General features: G+C 43.2%; 1 protein-coding gene across 1 annotated transcript in view; it reads left to right on the forward strand.

Moving 5' to 3' along the window:
- Positions 1–14,776, forward strand: part of LOC140127002 (sodium-dependent serotonin transporter-like) — a 48,350-nt gene that overhangs the window by 18,237 nt on the left and 15,337 nt on the right. The window contains exons 5-7 of the mRNA XM_072147138.1: positions 3,320–3,454; positions 5,547–5,650; positions 8,959–9,086. Of these exons, the coding sequence (XP_072003239.1) occupies positions 3,320–3,454; positions 5,547–5,650; positions 8,959–9,086 (367 nt within the window). The remainder of the gene's footprint in view (positions 1–3,319; positions 3,455–5,546; positions 5,651–8,958; positions 9,087–14,776) is intronic.

The raw sequence follows: 14,776 nt of genomic DNA on the forward strand, positions 1-14,776 counted from the left end.
AAAAAAATGGTGATCATACATTGTTCTTTCACTTTGATCTCCAGTGTACATGACAGAACAATTAGAAAAAAGTTTAAATTACCTGGCTCCCTGCCAGCAGTGTGTGGTGAGCCCTGGAGGGCATCTATAGCCGCCTGTGTGTCTTTGCCTTAGTCTCCTCATGCATTCAACCTCTACTCCACACCATCCCTCTCCCTCCCATGTCCGCTCAATGCACATGGCACAAAGAGAGGAGGGGTGGAGGGAGCTTCATGAGTGTGGTGGAGAGAAAGACACAGGCACACAGGCTGCTGCTGCAGCTGCCTCCCCCCCTAGGACTCACAGCACGATGCTGGCAGGGAGCCAGTTAATGTGAAATAAAGTTTTATATAGTAATGGCAGTGTTCGGAATTCTGACTACCCTCAACCCAGACAACCTGCTTCACAGCACAATTACAGCAGACTCTGGGCTATGTGGGTGGGCTCCTACACCAATGCCCAACAACTTTTGCACAGCGGGCAGCAACTATCTGGGCCCCGCTGCCACATGTGGATCCACCTGCTTAGATGTCACCTTCCTCTCCCACGTTGCGGGCTCCACTGCAGTTCCAGCTCCACCGGAACACATAACACACCCACTGCAGGACCCAGAGTACGCATGGCTATTGAGGTAACCAGATGCTCAATTCATTGCCATTCTCCAGGGCACCATTCAAACCATGCTTAATACACATCAATCTAGATATGCATAGAGGAAAGCGAAAAACTACCCACCATAGTGGAGGCTGAGGTAGAGATTAACTATGTCATGCTGAAGGGGTTGTTCAAGTGACTACCATAAGCGCATAGAAGATCTGGAGAACAGCTCCAGAAGAATTTCCACAATAAAGCCCTGCTTACGATCTGTGAGAAAGATCTGCCAACTGCCCTGGGATTGCCTCATCCATGCACAATTCAAATGGCTCACAGAATAGGCCTCTTGCATTTGACAGATGAAACAACCCACCCTAAACACTCAATTATACAATTTGTGGACTATTTTGATAAAGAAGATGACTTAAGGGATCTTATAAAGCAGTGATGGCTAACCTATGGCACTGGTGCCAGAGGTGGCACTCAGAGTCCTTTCTGTGGGCACTCAGGCCATCACCAGAGATGACACCAGGTATCTTCCTGCAGTCCCAGACAGCCCAGGACTTGCTGTGCACAGAGCTGTTTTAAAGTGACAGCGCTACCTGGGACTATTTTCTGCTTTATTGGTGTCCTCAGGGTGCTGGTATCAATGAAAACTGTGACAGAGAAGGGACTATAAATCACAAATTAAATTTCCGTGTTGGCACTTTGCGATAAATAAGAGGGTCTTTGTTATAGTTTGGACACTCGGCCTCTAAAAGGTTTGCCATCACTGTTATAAAGGATCATAAAGGCCCAGTGCGAATGAGAGGCTGCTTCATTTTTATTTTTGCTGATTAGACAGCTGTGGTTATGAGAAAAAGGAAGGCATCTGCAATGTTTTGATTTAAAAAAATGCTAATTTCCGACTGCTCCAAATGTTCCCGCCATTTTGAAAGTCAGAAAACCGTCTGGTTGCTTTGAAATTTCTGATACTGTGGAAGCTGCGGAACAATATGTACTGTCATCTGCTGGAGGTAATTGAGAACATTCTCTGGGTAACAGTCAGCCTACCGACACAGAACAAGGGGTGTGTCCCAAAGCGGTACCTAAAGAACAGTGACAGCATAAAGGAAGTTCCCAAAACAAAAGACATCTAGGAATCAGAATCGTTCCTCCCCCACATTATTCTTCTTAGCTAGCTAGTCTCCTATGTTGTAGTTGATGCACGATAGCCCTGAAGGGGCTCAAAGCTGTTACATTAGGTAGTTGTTATTACATGTTCTATTGTTGGTCAGTAAAAATGTCTTCTGAAGTGTTAGTTGAAGTCTACAAATCTGACTAAAATTATGACACTTGACCAAAGAAAGCAACTCTTTCAAGTGGAGAGATTAATATCATAGTAAATAAGCTATCAGGTTTATGTTTTTACTATTTATGTAATTGTAAAATATTTTTACTTTCCTTGGCTATATTTTTTTCATTTATTAGATATGCTGCCTTTAATATGTTTTTTTCAGGATTTATTGATCTCTCTATAATCTTGAAATATCTCATCGCTTCCTTCTTGTTTTAGTAACTTAAATGCCTATCTTTCTCGTTATGCCTTATGTTTTCTTTTCGGTTTCTATATTGCTTTTTTTATCCCAATGTTTTTCACAGGACGCTGCTAGAATATTTTTAAAGACATTTTTGAGAACACTGTCCCAGTTGATGCATTCAAAGTCCTCCTTTAGCTGTTTAAAATTTGCCCTTCTAAGGTTCAGAGATAGGCTACATGTACACAAACCCAAGTCAGGACCCGGGCGTAGCACACAGAGATATACTAATTGATAATAGGCAGAGATATACTTATTGATAATAGGCAGAGATATACTAGTTGATAATAGGCAGAGATATACTAATTGATAATAGGCAGATATATCCTAGTTGATAATAGGCAGAGATATACTAGTTGATAATAGGCAGAGATATACTAATTGATGATAGGCAGAGATATACTAATTGATAATAGGCAGAGATATAATAGTTGATAATAGGCAGAGATATACTAGTTGATAATAGGCAGAGATATACTAGTTGATAATAGGCAGAGATATACTAATTGATAATAGGCAGAGATATAATAGTTGATAATAGGCAGAGATATACTAGTTGATAATAGGCAGAGATATACTAGTTGATAATAGGCAGAGATATCCTAGTTGATAATAGGCAGAGATATACTAATTGATAATAGGCAGAGATATAATAGTTGATAATAGGCAGAGATATACTAGTTGATAATAGGCAGAGATATACTAGTTGATAATAGGCAGAGATATCCTAGTTGATAATAGGCAGAGATATACTAATTGATGATAGGCAGAGATATACTAATTGATAATAGGCAGAGATATAATAGTTGATAATAGGCAGAAATATACTAGTTGATAATAGGCAGAGATATACTAATTGATAATAGGCAGAGATATAATAGTTGATAATAGGCAGAGATATACTAATTGATAATAGGCAGAGATATAATAGTTGATAATAGGCAGAGATATCCTAGTTGATAATAGGCAGAGATATAATAGTTGATAATAGGCAGATATACTAGCAGAGATATACTAATTGAAAATTGAAATATTGTGTAATAAAAAATTACTCTGAAGAGTATAAAGGAAACAGAAATGGTTCTAAGAAATGACAGTACTACAGTTATACCCTGGGCTTTTCCTTCCAGGTTGTATGGGTGACAGCGACTCTCCCCTACGCGGTCCTTTTCATACTCTTGATTAGAGGGGCTACACTGCCTGGTGCATGGAGAGGGATCCTGTTCTACCTAAGACCCAACTGGCAGAAGCTGACAGACACTGCAGTAAGTAAAAAAGGTGTAACTACCAGGTTATCCATTCACAAAATGATTTTTTATATAAAGTATCACTATAATAGAATATCACCCTGGAATATAAATAAAATATATACATATGGAAATGTTATACAATAAGAAGTATCAGAAAATGTCATCATCACACAAATGAGCACAAATTTACCCGTGATACAGCATATTTGTTAACACTTTCAAGACCAAGATTCACTGGTACATAAATGTCCAGGTCATATCTTGCAGGGCAAAATATAGACATTAATATCAAAATGCTGATTTCTCTACATCTTCCATCTTATTTTCTGCCTAAAATTACAGCTATAAATGAATGTGTTCACTGGGTGTCACTTTTAGGGGTACAGATAACTAAACGGCAACAGGTTCCATTTGGAGCCCCAGTGCTAAACCACAAATTTTTATCATCTGTCTACACATCCTATACAACAATGGCTTCTCCTCCTTTTAGTGACCATCATCCTAAGCCACCATGCCGGGACATAGCAGCATTATTGAGTACGTTATTGAGAGTCTGGACCTCAGAGTGTGCTGTGAATAAAAAGTCACCATATCAACATAACATTCATATTTACATAACATTTAAATTACACTTACAAAGCAATATAAAAAAGAAATTTAAGCCGTCTCTTAAAGTGAAACAGTAGTTTTTACCTTAAGGGCCATAATAGTTACCCCCTTACATTTAACATTAGGAGAAACAATATCACAAAAGCTAATAGATTCACATCTATTGAGCTTTATATATACTGGCAGCTGGTTTAACATCACACATGCTTGTATTTAAGTAGCTTATTAGATCAGAGATGTGAATAGTAAACATTGTTATATTTCATGTAAAGACAGAAGAAGCCCTTAGAAATGTAAATGATTCGTTCAATTACACATCTCATTTTTCTCAATGCTTTCTCTTCTGTTTTGCAAATCATGGATTATAATAGACTTCCTGTTTGTAATTACAGATCAGGGATCCCTCTTTTAACTCAATCAATCCTATACTTTCAAATTTAAACAATTAAAATCCAGTGAGTATTTGATTTTTTAACACCCTTTTCGCCAGAGCCCTATTTTTGGAATCTGACATGTGTCACTATAAGTGATATATTTGGAAGAGGAATACATAACGGTTCCCTCCATGACAAAGGTGAACATGATTTGCAATCGTTGTGTCATGAACTTTAAGCACAACACTTACCCAAGTGTATGCCCAACCCACTTACCTTACTATGACATCACTAGGTGGGGGTATGTAGTTCAGCCTGGCCTTTACCTGTGCTCAGTGACTGGATCTCTGGTCGTCCTGTGCAGGCAAACATCAATATGCTTTGCACATGCGCCGATGATGTTCGGGAGGAGAATTTGATAGTGATGTTCCCCGGACTCTGGAGATGTCATATGTCGGGTATGTTATACCTGGGGGTGATTGGCTGATGATTGACATATATTTGAAGGGGGGTTTTGGGGGTAGAGGGAAAAGTTGTGAGTGTATCACTTTAAAATGTAACTTTTATTTGTTCTTATATTAAAATAACCAAGACTCGTATGCGTCTATATACACCATGAGGTTCCAGTGTGGTAATGCAGAGGTCCTGATAAATATGCCCCAATTTCTCTGAAGCAATGAAATATAGACTGCATGTAGACTGGTGTAGATAAAGGAAAGAACGCCCCTTCTATTTTAGAAGGCGGGATAAGTTTTCAGCTACCATGGGGCATTTAAAGTGCCCCCAAAAAGTGAATCCCATTTTGCAAACTTTACCCCATCCAGAAACAGATGTAGAAAGCATTTTGCTCTTACAGTTGTTTCACAAAAGTTTTTTACAAAAGGGTTGTGAAAAAGTAAAAATAAATATTTCTTTTTTTTTATATTGTAGATGGTTTTTTTATAGTGTAGATAGGGATTTTTTTAATTATTAGGTAATATTAATGCATATTTCTAAATGTGGAGAGGTTTGTTTAACAGTTTCATCACATTGTAAATTATTTTCTTTTTAAAAGAGAAATTTTTTTTTAGTCACAATCTTAGGATTCTTATTAACAAATATTGTGCCATGGCTTTGTGTTCCAGGTGTGGATAGATGCAGCTGCTCAGATATTCTTCTCATTAGGGCCTGGATTTGGGGTACTGTTAGCACTGGCAAGTTACAATCCATTCAACAACAACTGTTACCGGTAAGGATGTAAATGTTTTTCAAAAGCATTATCCATGTTTAAATAGCCCACCAATGTAGTTGTGATCAGGAAAGCCTTGCAAGCCTTGAGTACCTAGAGTGGATAAAGGTCTTAGAAAACAGGACAGTAATTAACGCCAACCCTAAGAGTCATTGACCTACATTTATTAAAGTGTTCAACAAGACAAAAAAAAAGCTAGTGCTTAGTCGAAGTTTGCAACACAATTCTGCAGCATGAACAATGTGCACCAAAAAAACGGTGCACACGCCAGAGCAGTGCAGGGGGCGCCAGATTCATTAAGACTATGCGGCAGTTTTGAATAATCTGGACCACTCCCTAGACTCCCCAGGCAAACTGCACATAGTACAGACTACACTTGTTTTGATAAATGTGGACCATTGTGTGGCCTTCAAAACTATCGACACCCTGTAACACCAGTGTGGCGATGGCAAGGAGTTGTAGCCCCTTTTCATTTAGACTCCTTTTTAAGCATTAACAGCACCTAATGAGTTGTCAGCAAGGCTGTAAGCACTAGTTTCTTGTGGTGACTGTATATCCAAATGTGGCAACTAACTGCCACTTTGGCCATACAAGAAGCTTAATTAAAAAATGTATTTCATCCAAATATAAATCCTCTCATAGACAGGTTTACTCTAGGTCACTCCACCATTAATGTCCCTGGACTACACCAAATATAAAGCACCACTAGACGGCGACAGAGCTCTTTTGACCAAACAATTATTCTTTTATTGACAAAAAATAAAAATAACATTGTGCAAAATTTCAAAAATATAGAACACAGAAATTAATAAAAAAAATTACATGGTGGAATCTCGTGTGGTGTACATGTGAGGTTGTATTTACAAAATTTTTAAGACTTTTTTTATTATTATATTATGAAACATAAAAACATTGGCGGATATTCATCATACAGTAGCATAGGTTGCCCCAGCATATGATTAAAGCCCATTGCCCACAAGTTTTTTTCTTGTTTAAGTCCAATGTGATCCGTCATGGCATTGGACTCGCACTAAACTCTGATACATAGCTATTCAATGGACCTTTACACAAATCAGTTTTTTATTCTCGCTGTCCATGTGCGTTGGGATGCATCACAAGTAGAGCATGTCCTCCTGTGATCCGAGTCATATTGACTATTGAAGTCTATAGGTGCATGAAAAAATCCATAATAGGATCCTCCTGGTGCGACGTTTTTCCAGCGCCAGTTCCCAGGAAGTAGCTGAGAACAGAGAGAATCTGGCCCAGATCCAGGAATTCTGATCTGAAAAGATCCAGATACAATCCAATACCCATCCATCAACAGGCTGTTTGTGGACTGGGGTGGATTGGAGACTGGTATTAGGCCTCTTACCCATGAACCGTGTTAAAAAACATACAACTTTGCTCCCTGAAAATTATGCGAGTTTGAAAATCATCTTCCAGCTGTGTCAGATTCTGTCTGCTTCCTGGAAAATGTCACAGAAAAAACTGACCTAAATTGGATAATCCTAGTTTTTTCACACACCCATAGACTTCAATGGGTGTTTTTTATCTCTTACTCGCATCAGAGTAGGACATGCTCTACTCTTAATACATATCATCACAATGGAAGCGCACCGCAAGAAAAAAACCTGGTGTGTATAAAGACCCATTAATCAGCTGTGTCAGTTTAGTGCGAGTCCAACGTGATGACAAATCACTTTGTGGGCAAGAGGCCTTAGTAAGCTGGCAAAGGCGAAAAAATGTGGCATATCCCAGGCCAGTAATGTGAGGCTGCTGCTTTATTGTATCTGGCTGTTGATGAAAAATTGAGGGATCCTCATGTTTTTTTCATTTAAAGGCTGGTGAAAAGGCTGTAGTTTTTGTGGAAGCAGCAGATAAAGCTGCAGTGATAGGGATACAGCAGCAGAGACACAGGGGGATATTTATCAGGGCCTCTGCGCCACTTCAGGCCTGCCGTAGTAGTAAATGCCGCGCAGGTGCTCCCTGGATACATCAAGAGGCCTAGGCCACTTGTTGTATTGGGCTGCATAAGAGCAGCGGCAGGGCTATCATACGCAGGTGCACGAGTGTGATAAATATCCCCCACTATGTTAATTTTACGTAAGCTGATTTCCTTGTGCCAGTGCCTGTGATAAGAAATTATTGCAATTATTACATATACTAAGTTTGGGTGATCCTCTGATACCTCGGTGCAAGCATCTTGATGCATGCACTAAATATTTGTTATTTTGGTGTACATACCTATTGACCATGCTCCAAATCCTTACCTGTGCCATGCGCCAAATGAACAATGTAAAACATTTAGTGCCACTAGGGGTTACTGAAGAACCAGTCATCTTCTTGTATTTTATTGGTCCGTTGAGAGGGCCTAACTCCACTTCTCAAGCCATTACGTTCTCATGGGAAATTAAGTTAGTCAGCATATTTGGAAAGTTCTGCCCATAGGGTTTACTAAGGCACACAACATTTTGCTTGACTACAGCTATGTGTGTAGACTTTCCAAGGCTCCTGTAAGACTCTTATACAAATAAAATACTCTGATTGTCTACTGTGCCAAACACCTTGACATATCAGCAATCATTAGAGACCAACAAGGTTGACGGTGTGCATATAATAAGTAGCAATATGTAAGGGTGTTTGGCACAGCAGGGAGCCAGAGCATTATATTCACACATGAGTCTATCCAGGAGCCTTAGAAAGCTGCTCACGGCACCAATACAATGAATGAATACAGTAGTAAAGCAAAACCATGTATGCCTCGGTTAACCTTATGGGTATAGTCTTTTAACATGAGAACATAATAGTTTAAGAAGTGGATTCTTGCAACATACTGGTAAAATACAAGAAAACGACCGGTTCCTCAGTAGTTCCTGCTAGCACTGAATGTTTAAGCATACAGACATATTCCTCTTGCAATATAACAAAATAAAATTCTCCATATAGAGTACTTGCATAAGAACCCAATTCATAGGGATAAATCACTGTGAAGTTCTGTTCCCGAAGCAACAGATACCTATGTCACCTATAACTCTGCTATCTGTCAGTGGAGACATGCCCTGCCAAAGGGAAAACTGCATCCCGTAGCTAGACTCAGCAGGGACATGTTATTTATAGCTGTCCTGCTACCTGCAATAGCCTGCAGTTGAGCTCCATCTATTGGTTAATTGTGGGAAAATGTTACAATATAAAATTAATTAATATTTCCTTTAATTGGAAATAAATATTACATAAACAAAGAAAAATACAAAAGTATTAACTTTATATATTTATTTCTAATTTTTCACGTCCCTTTAAATGCCTTTCAGGGATGCTATTATCACCAGCATGGTCAACTGTTTGACCAGTTTCCTATCCGGATTTGTAATCTTTACAGTATTGGGTTATATGGCTGAAATGCGTGATGTTGAAGTAGAAGATGTTGCCAAGGACAAAGGTGAGTACAGACAATTCTGGTTTCTTTTGAAATAATATTTTTTTCAAGTGGTTCTGCTGTTTAGTGGTTAAGCAGTGACTCTTTGCATCATAGTGATATAAACCCTTCCCAGCAGTGTGGTCGTTCCATGAAAACGGACATTGCACGATTTGAGCTTCATACACCAACCACAGCAGTGTGAAACTGTCCTTACATTTTCAACATTGATTACAAAACAGTTAGTCTCCAATTTTCATCTACCACTTAGATGTTATGGTCAGTAATGACCATGGCAATTCATGTATTTAATGAAAAAGAAAGGTCTCCCTTTTTAACATCCCTCATACAAATTTTGTGAGAGGTCAATGGTTTTCAAAGAATTATAGAAGTGATATAATGATCACTGTTTCAAGTTCCCTAGTAGCTAAAAGGAAAAAAACAAGTTTAATAAAGTAGTTATAAAAGATATTAAAAAAATAAATATTTGTTACTGCAATAACAAAGCATAACATATCTCTGTGTCTGCATGGGTTTCCGCTGGGTCCTCCGGCTTCCTCCCACACTCCAAAACATACTGGTAGGTTGCTTAGATTGTGAGCCCCATGGAGACAGGGACCAGTTTGGCAAGCTCTGTGCAGCGCTACGTAATCTGTGTGTGCTATATAAATAAAGAATTATTGTTATTATTATTAAATAATCTTATTTTTAACACACAAGCATTAAGACTTTTTAAAATTTGTTTTTGTTTGTCATTTATTATAAAGAAACTGTTTACAAACAAAAAGAAAGTTCTAAGATATTATATAGGTCAGGGCAGAAAACAGCTTGTTGTCAGGAGTGTTTCCGGGGGCCCCCGTCCGCGCATCACCGTGCATCTTACCTGTCCTGGCTCCTATCTTGCTTCCGCCACCATGCACGTGCCTCCCCGCTTCCTAGGGTGCGTGCGCCGGCTTCTCTATTTAATTAATTGGCACTGGTCATTTCCACTAATTCCATATAAGCCTGCCTCTTCCTGCAAACCATGCTGGATCTTTGTGTCTACGACATTGAGAAAGCTTCCCTGCGACATTTCTGAGTATTCCTGCATTCCTGTGTGTTCCTGCTCCTGAGTCCTGTGTATTCCTGCTCCTGTGTTCCTGTGTCCAATGTTCCTGTGTTACCGTTTCCATCTGCCTGGACCTCCCTTTGCTGACCCCGGATTGGACTTGACCTTGCATCTCTGCCGCCTGCCCTGACACTGTGCCTGAACCTGACCACGAGACTGTCTCCTGCTAAGGTACCTCGACCCTGGCTGCCACCGCGGGCTAGTCACACCTGTGGAACGACCTGGTGGTACCCTGCCGCAGCAAGATCATCCCGCTTTGCGGTGGGCTCTGGTGAAGACCAGGTGCCACTTAGACTCCAGCCCCAGGTGTCAACTAGTACCACCTCCCGCGGTGGTCCAGAGGATCCTGACATCTCCCCCGTAAGCAATCCCGGCTCGGCCATGGATCCCGACGAGGTTCCGCTTCCAAGTTGGCCCGATCTTGGCACCATCGTGGTCCAGCAATCCCGGCAGATTGCCGCACAGCACGAACAGCTGGGACAAGTCACCGCCATGCTGCAACAGTTGCTAGCTACCCAGCATCAGCAACAGGTTCCTGAGGCTGCTCCTGCGACCCCTGCTACCCCGGCTACTGCTGAACCTAGGCAATGACTCTCTATGCCCGGCAAGTATGATGGAGATCCCAAGCTGTGCAGGGTCTTTATAACCCAGTGCTCCCTGCACATAGAATTCATGCCTACTCAATTTTGGCATACATTATCAGTCTCCTCTCCGGGAAATCCCTGACCTGGGCTACTCCTCTTTGGGACAGAGACGACCTGGTCACGGCTACTCTCATGGCATTTCTGGCGGAGTTTCAGTCCATCTTTGAAGAACCGGCACGGGCTTCCTCTGCTGAGATTGCGCTGTTGGATCTGCACCAGGGGAATTCTTCCATGGGAGAATATGCTGTCCAGTTCCGTACCCTAGCCTGGGAACTTTCCTGGAACGATGCAGCCCTGTCCGCAGCTTTCAAAAAGGGACTCTCCTCTCACATTAAGGACGCTCTGATCGCTTGTGATTTGCCATCTACCCTGAGTGGTCTCATCATCCTAACCACCAGGATTGACGTGCGGTTTAGGGAGCATGCCAAAGAGTGTTCTTAGGTGTAAGTAAAGCTTCTCCACGCCTGATGATTCCGGTGCTTTTCAGCATTGGCACCAGCACCCAGATCCAGGTCTCTCCTTACTTGGACTCCGGTTCTGCAGGGAACTTCGTTGATGCCGCCCTGGTCTCCTGGCATAACATCCCCGTGGTTCGCCTTTGGTCATCTCCTCTGTCAGTGGCCAAATCCTCTCTGACCCGGTCCAGTACTGCACCAAGCCTCTGTCCTTACAAGCCGCTGTGCTGCACAAGGAGAGACTTTTTATGTAGTACCACGGTCCACATCCTCCATCCTGTTGGGTCTACCATGGTTGCAGCTCCATGTACCCGTTCTAAACTGGAAGACGGGGGAGATCGTTCCGTGGGGTCCTGATTGCTAGTCTCACTGTGTGCGGGTACCTCATCCAGTGCGGGTCTTGGTTTCTTCTGTGGCTCCCAAGGCCCTGGAGGGTCTTCCCGTCTTCTATAGGGACTTTCTTGACATTTTCTCGAAGAAGCAAGCCGAGACGTTGCCACCTCAATGTCCCTACGACTGTCCTGTGGATCTGCTGCCAGGTACGTCCCCTCCTCGTACCCACTCTCAGTACCAGAAACCGCAGCCATGTCGGACTATATCAGAAAAAACCTGTAGAGGGGATTCATATGTGAGTCCTCTTCTCTGGCTAGTGCAGGTTTTTTCTTTGTGCCCAAAAAGGACGGGTCACTCCATCCATGCATTGACTACCCGGATCTTAACAAGGTCACAGTTAAGAACCGTTATCCCTTGTCGTTTATCATGGAGCTGTTTGACTGACTTCATGGAGCCAAAATCTTATCAAAGTTGGATGTTCGTCGGGCCTACAATCTCCTCCGGATCTGCAATGTTTGGATGTTATGTCAAAAGGAAGACAGTGTTTAATACTCAGGATGGGCATTTTGAGTACTTAGTGATTCCTTTTTCTACACTGTAATGCTCCCGCAGTCTTCCAGGGATTTGTCAATGACATCTTCAGAGATTTGCTTTACACGTGTGTAGTGGTCTACGTAAACGACATCTTGGTGTTCTCTCCAGACCTTGAGATCCAACAGTCTCACGTACGGCAAGTTCTTGGCCACCTACGGATTAATCGTCTCTATGCCAAGCTTGAGAAGTGTCTACTTCACCAGCAAAGCCTTCCTTTCCTTAGTTACATTATCTCGGAAAAAGGTTTCCAGATGAATCCTGCAAAATTATCTGCAGTGGCCGAGTCCAGAAGGTCTACGTGCCATCCAGAGGTTCCTAGGTTTTGCAAATTACCACCGGCAGTTTATCCCACACTTCTCTACTCTGGTGTCTCCTATCATGGCGCTCACCTAGAAGGGCGCCAATTCCTACCTCTGGCCCTCAGTGGCTGAAGAGGCCTTCTCAAAGTTGACGTCCACCTTCGCTTCGGCTCCTGTACTCGCTAGGCCTGATACAGAAAAGCCCTTTCATCTAGGAGGTGGATGCATCTTCCGTGGGTGCTGGGGCCGTGCTTACCCAGAAAGGGCCGAACTTCGGGCCATCAAGCTTGCCCTAGAGGAATGGCGATACCTTTTGGAGGGAGCTCGCCATCCGGTCTGTGTGTATATGGACCATAAGAATCTCTTGTATCTCCAGACAACCCAACGTCTTAACCCTAGGCTAAGGGCAACCCGTTGGTCACTCTTCTTCTCACATCTCAATCTGTTGATCCACTTTCATCCTGCAGAGAAGAATATCAAGGCAGATGCTCTCTCTCATGCCTCTGATGTGGGGAAGAACCGACTCCTCAGCATATCATCCCTCCCCAATGTGGCCGCTCCAGTGGACCTACGGCACTTCCCATATAACCGACCTGTCTTTCGGAAGAAGATGTTGACTTGGGGACATTGCTCTTGTGTGGCTGGGCACCCTAGGTGCGTTCTGTAGCCCTCATTTCCCGCTACTATTGGTGGCCAGATCTTATCCAAGACGTGCAGGACTTTGTGGGTTCCTGCACTTCCTGTGCTTGTAATAAGCCATCACACCTCAAATCCGCTCGTCTCCTATTGCCGTTGCCGATACCCAGCTGCTCGTGGACTCGTGGCCATCGACTTTGTCACGGACCTTCCATATTCCTCTGGGAATACCGTCATCTGGGTGTTAACTGACTGGTTCTCAAAGATCTCCCATTTTGTACTGCTGCCAGGTCTGCCATCTGCTCCTTGCCTCGCCAGCTGACAAGAGACAGACCTTCTCCTGTCTCCTCTCCAGAGGACAAGGTCTATTTGTCCTCCAGGTACATCCGGCTGAAGATTCCTGTGTACAAGCTTGATCTGCGATTCTTGGTTCCTTTCGAGGTCCTGTCCCGCATCAATCCGGTGTCCTACAAACTGCGCCTTTCTCCCACCATGTACATCCCAAACTCCTCCCATGTCTCCCTGCTCAAGCCTGTCATCCTGAACCGCTTCTCCTGGCAAGTACCTCCTCCCGCTCCTGTGACTCCACTGACACCTATGAGATAAAGGAGATCCTTGATATGAATATGGTAAGGGGGAAGCGGTTCACTTGGTTGACTGGAAGGGGTTTGGGCCGGTAGAGAGGTCTTGGGAACCAGAGGACAATATCCTGGACCGTGATCTCCTGCAGAGATGACTCCAGCCCAAGAAGAGGGGGAAGCCGAAGGGGGGGGAGGGGGTACTGTCACGCGTGGTCCCACGACCCACATTGCGGGTCACGTGCTCACCTGTGCCCTCCGCCCCTGCCAGCGCATCACCCGGGCATCTTACCTGTCCTGGCTCCTGTCTTGCTTCTGTCCGCCGTGCGTGTGCGTCCCCGCCTTCTAGGGCATGCGCCGCCTTCTCTAAATTTAAGGGGCCAGTGCGCCATTAATTGGCGCTGGTCATTTCCTCTAATTCCACATAAGCCTGCCTCTTCCTGCAAACCCTGCCGGATCTTTGTGCCTATGCCATTGAGAAAGCTGCGACATTTCTGAGTATTCCTGCGTTCCTGTGTGTTCCTGCTCCTGATTCCGGTGTTTCCGCTCCTGTCTGTTCCTGCTCCTGAGTCCTGTGTGTCCCTGCTCCTGTGTTCCTATGTCCTGTTTTCCTGTGTTCCTGTTCCCATCTGCCTGGGCCTCACGTTGCTGACCCCGGATTGGACTGTCTCCTGCTAAGGTACCTCGACCTCAGCTGCCACCGTGGGCTAGTCGCACCTGTGGAACGACCTTGTGGTACCCTGCCACAGCAAGACCATCCCGCTTTGCGGGGGGCTCTATGAAGGCCAGGTGCTACTTAGACTCCGGTCCCAGGTGTCTGCTAGCACCACCTCTCGTGGTGTGAAAATCTCTAACCTGCAATAGCGTTCCTGTGCATATTATGTATATTTACATGGTATTATTAACCACATGAGAAAAATAAAAGATGTTAGAAATCTACAGCAGAAAGATTGTAGTATTTACAAACAGCAGTTCATATCATAATGTGGAGTTTTAGGGGAAAAAAATCCCATGATTCATACATGAGTTCCAAGAATCTCAGTGTAGTACACATCAAGAACATCTCA

The sequence above is a fragment of the Engystomops pustulosus genome, chromosome 1 (assembly GCF_040894005.1).
Source record: "Engystomops pustulosus chromosome 1, aEngPut4.maternal, whole genome shotgun sequence".
Taxonomy (NCBI): Eukaryota; Metazoa; Chordata; class Amphibia; order Anura; family Leptodactylidae; genus Engystomops; species Engystomops pustulosus.